The 3,159-nt window shown below is 43.8% G+C and overlaps 1 protein-coding gene across 2 annotated transcripts; it reads right to left on the bottom strand.

Annotated features, from left to right (window-relative positions):
• Window positions 1-847: 847 nt before the first annotated feature.
• Window positions 848-2,951, bottom strand: ovca2 (OVCA2 serine hydrolase domain containing). Of its 2 annotated transcripts, none has more exons than XM_076031775.1 (2): window positions 2,645-2,951; window positions 848-2,042 (listed from the first exon to the last, which is right to left on the bottom strand). In XM_076031775.1, the coding sequence occupies exons 1-2, from the start codon at window positions 2,799-2,801 to the stop codon at window positions 1,519-1,521; spliced, it is 681 nt and encodes a 226-aa protein (XP_075887890.1). In that variant the 5' UTR covers window positions 2,802-2,951; the 3' UTR covers window positions 848-1,518. The 2 variants fall into 2 exon arrangements, with proteins under 2 accessions (XP_075887890.1, XP_075887889.1); XM_076031774.1 differs by having other exon boundaries at window positions 848-2,045; window positions 2,645-2,949.
• Between the last annotated feature and the right edge of the window lie 208 nt (window positions 2,952-3,159).

Genomic DNA, 3,159 nt, shown 5'->3' with positions numbered 1-3,159 from the left:
TATTAAATTACAGTTTCCTCTGTGGCTCTGATGTAAATTCTTGCCATCATCTTTTCCACGAGCCTCAAATATCTCCTCCCTCCCGTTGTAGTTGTTGACTTTTAACGATGGAGACCGCAGCAATGAAAAGGAAAAGACATTACAGGCCGTTCCTTAAAACTATTTTTCTTTCTTATTTGTATTGAGGCAGTGAGACTAAAATTCAGTCTAGACTTACCTGCGGCCAAAAGACACAATAGGCAAAAGGAGTTATTTGAGACAAACAAACAGTCAGTCAGCTACTTTGTTCAAGTGTATGATTGCTAATTAGCTTATTTCCAGCCATCCAGCCATTGTTGAGGGAACAAACACACAGCAATGGCTCAGTTTTTTTTAATGTGTCTGCAGACAGGAGGACAGTTGCCTGCAGCCTCTGATGCATCTAATCCTACGAGATGCATCAGGCACACTACCTGTCCATTCTACGTGTTTGCAGGACGTTTGTGAGCCTTTGTTTGGTGTTGATGTCTCATGAAGTTCTTGATTTAAGAAGCTTAAGCGAGAAATAACTGGATAAGAAGTCTGTATTCAATTTAAAATCTTTGCAGTAATATTGAAGGAAAAAAATGTTTGGTTTTCAACATCCCGTTGAGAGGGCAAGCAGGTGGAGCTGACGTAGTCAGGCTTAGAAGACACTACGTTTCTGCTGCAGTGATAAAAGAAAGTGCGCGATGCAGCACAACAGACTCAATAAAGGTAACATTAATTACAAAACACTGTAGAGCACAAGATTTCAGTGTCATTCATAAATCAAGTCTTGATCTCGAACTACCAAGTAGTAAAAAAAGATAACAGGAACAACAGCAGATGAATAATCATAAATTTATTGTCCATGAACAGAATATTTTTCTGCACATTAAATAACAATAATCAGCATTGCAGAGACATACTGAAGCCCTTTAAAGGAACAGCTTGTTTTCATATCCAGTTCCTTTTCGCCAGTGTATCAATGTATCAACATTTTCTAATCCACTTAACCCTTTGATGGGGGGGCTATTCCACTCAGTGCCAAAACAATGCAAGCCCATGGTGGCAATAAAAACAATAAAATAAAAAGGTACAAGAGAAAAACAATGTGTGCGTCATCAAACTGGAAGTCTAAAGACTCGGCGGTGCCATTTTATTGAAATGGAAATATGTCTTTCTTTCCACTCTGGAGAAACAACAGGTTGGCTCCTGTCAGTATGGCAAATTAGGTTTTATTTTTCAGAACCAGCAGCACGCTTGAGAACCAGCATGAATGTGGCTACCGAGGAAGAAACTATAGTAGATTATAGTCCACCTGGACTGCAACCATGGGCCATTCAACTACATTTCTGGCATTAAATGGCATTTCAACCCCTGTAAAACCCCAGAACGTGTATGTGGATTTGAGAATGTCACCAGAGCCTGAATCACCACGACAATGGGAGAAAAATGGGCAACATTTTAATTTTGGGTGAACTATTTCTTTAAGAACATAGTTATTGAGACTCTGCTCTATGACTGGAACCTCTTGAGAAAGTCCTGGTATGTCTGTCTGTGAGCAGCCTGAGCAGGTATAAAGTGGCCACCGGGATGCGTCAGGACAGCGGGCTCCAGAAACGAGGGGAGGAGCTCCCTGCTCATGTGGTCGGGGATGACTCTGTCCTCCAGCCCAAACACATGCAGCGAGGGGATCTGGAGAGGAGCATCGTAGAAGACCTCGTGCTCCTTACATGCACTGCGGAAGCCGGCGACAAGGACGGCGAAGCGGAAACTGAAGTCTGGCTCTAATTGTTTCTCCTGGAGGGAGCACAGCATGGCCACGAAGGCGGCTCCTTGGCTGAAGCCCAGGATGCCGTCAAAGGGGCCGGCGGCCTTCACGGCTTCCCTCACAACCGTCACGCTCTCGTCCAGCCCCAGGCTTTTCTCGCACCACTGCTGAGCGCTGAAGCTCCTCGCCTCGGTGTCTGAAAACCACCAACCCCTGGGGTCGTCCTCTCCCGCAGGCTCAGAGCCTGCAACGTTTCCTGAGCCTGGCGCTTCTGTCAGGAAGGAAGAACAGGGTTGTTACTGTCATTTTCATGAAGAAAAAAACAAAACAAAACAAAACAAAACAACTTTGAGCAGGCTACAGAAGTCAGAAGTCATTTTCATGATGTGGATTGATGATGGTGTTCTTTACATTGTTTTAAACCCAGTCTACTTCAACAACAACTAACTACAATATTTTTTTCTTTCTACAATAATAAACATGCAAAAAAGATGAGACAAACATTTTCCAAACTGTTGTTGGATTATCAAAGAAGCGCTCATTCATGTATTGCGAAATCTAAAATCCTAAAACTATATGAATTGTCCGGAGTCTGTTTATCTTATTCTTATCCAAACAAAGAGAAAGCAAAAGGGAAATCGTCACGGGCCACCTCTGGGCCCTCTGGTTAAGTTACGGAGAGAGGTAGCAAAAAGTTGACTTAGATATTGATTTAAGAGTTTACGAGGTGTGACTGAATGCACCACGAAGCCGCTCCCACGCTTTACCGTATGAGGTGGTTTAAGACGCACACACGACTGTGAAGCCGAGATAGCGCGACCGAGCTTTTCCGAAGCGCAGCTGGCGTGACCGCAGTGAAAGTTGTCCTACCTTCAGTATTGCTAGCTTGGCGCACACTGAGCGGTGCGCTCAGGTAAACAAGCTCCACATGTTTCTTCAGTAACTTCCGCAGAGCTCCGGTCTTCTCCCGGAACGAGTTACCGTTCTGTCGGTAGCCGTGGACACACAGGATCCGTAGAGGCGCCATGGGACCGGGCTGCCGGGCTTGCTTCACTGTGGGCTAACCACAAATGCTAGCTCTAGCTCTGTCTGTATGGATAAAGTTTAGCCACCTTCGATGACAGCTGCGGCCTCAAGACGCATACACGAGGCCGTCCGGAAGGAAAGAGGAGCGCTTCCGGCTTTCTTTCCAAAGTAAAAGCTCCTTAAGCCTTTAATTATTATTATTATTTTTTTTTTTAAATCGTAACAGTTACCTGTCGCTTGAATTTTGAGAGTTATGAAAAGTATAAACAAAACAAATATTACTAAAATAGACAAGTAAATAAATGTATCATGAAAAAAATAAGCGTTTCAAATGGCTCAAGTACAACAACATGGAAAGT

Source organism: Nelusetta ayraudi, unplaced genomic scaffold, assembly GCF_046127955.1.
Source record: "Nelusetta ayraudi isolate G7.1 ecotype Tasmania unplaced genomic scaffold, CSIRO-AGI_Nayr_v1 ptg000033l, whole genome shotgun sequence".
NCBI classification, from domain to species: domain Eukaryota; kingdom Metazoa; phylum Chordata; class Actinopteri; order Tetraodontiformes; family Monacanthidae; genus Nelusetta; species Nelusetta ayraudi.
The sequence above is the reverse complement of the archived record's forward strand: the minus strand, read 5'-3'. Positions and strand labels throughout refer to the sequence as shown.

What these genes read in the sequence shown, in the direction of transcription:
- ovca2 (XM_076031774.1), bottom strand. Translation starts at nt 2,801, where the DNA reads ATGGCGCCTCTACGGATCCTGTGTGTCCACGGCTACCGACAGAACGGT. An exon ending in CCAAGCTAGCAATACTGAAG is followed by an intron (nt 2,046 to 2,644) that starts GTAGGACAACTT and finishes CCTTCCTGACAG; the next exon opens with AAGCGCCAGGCTCAGGAAAC.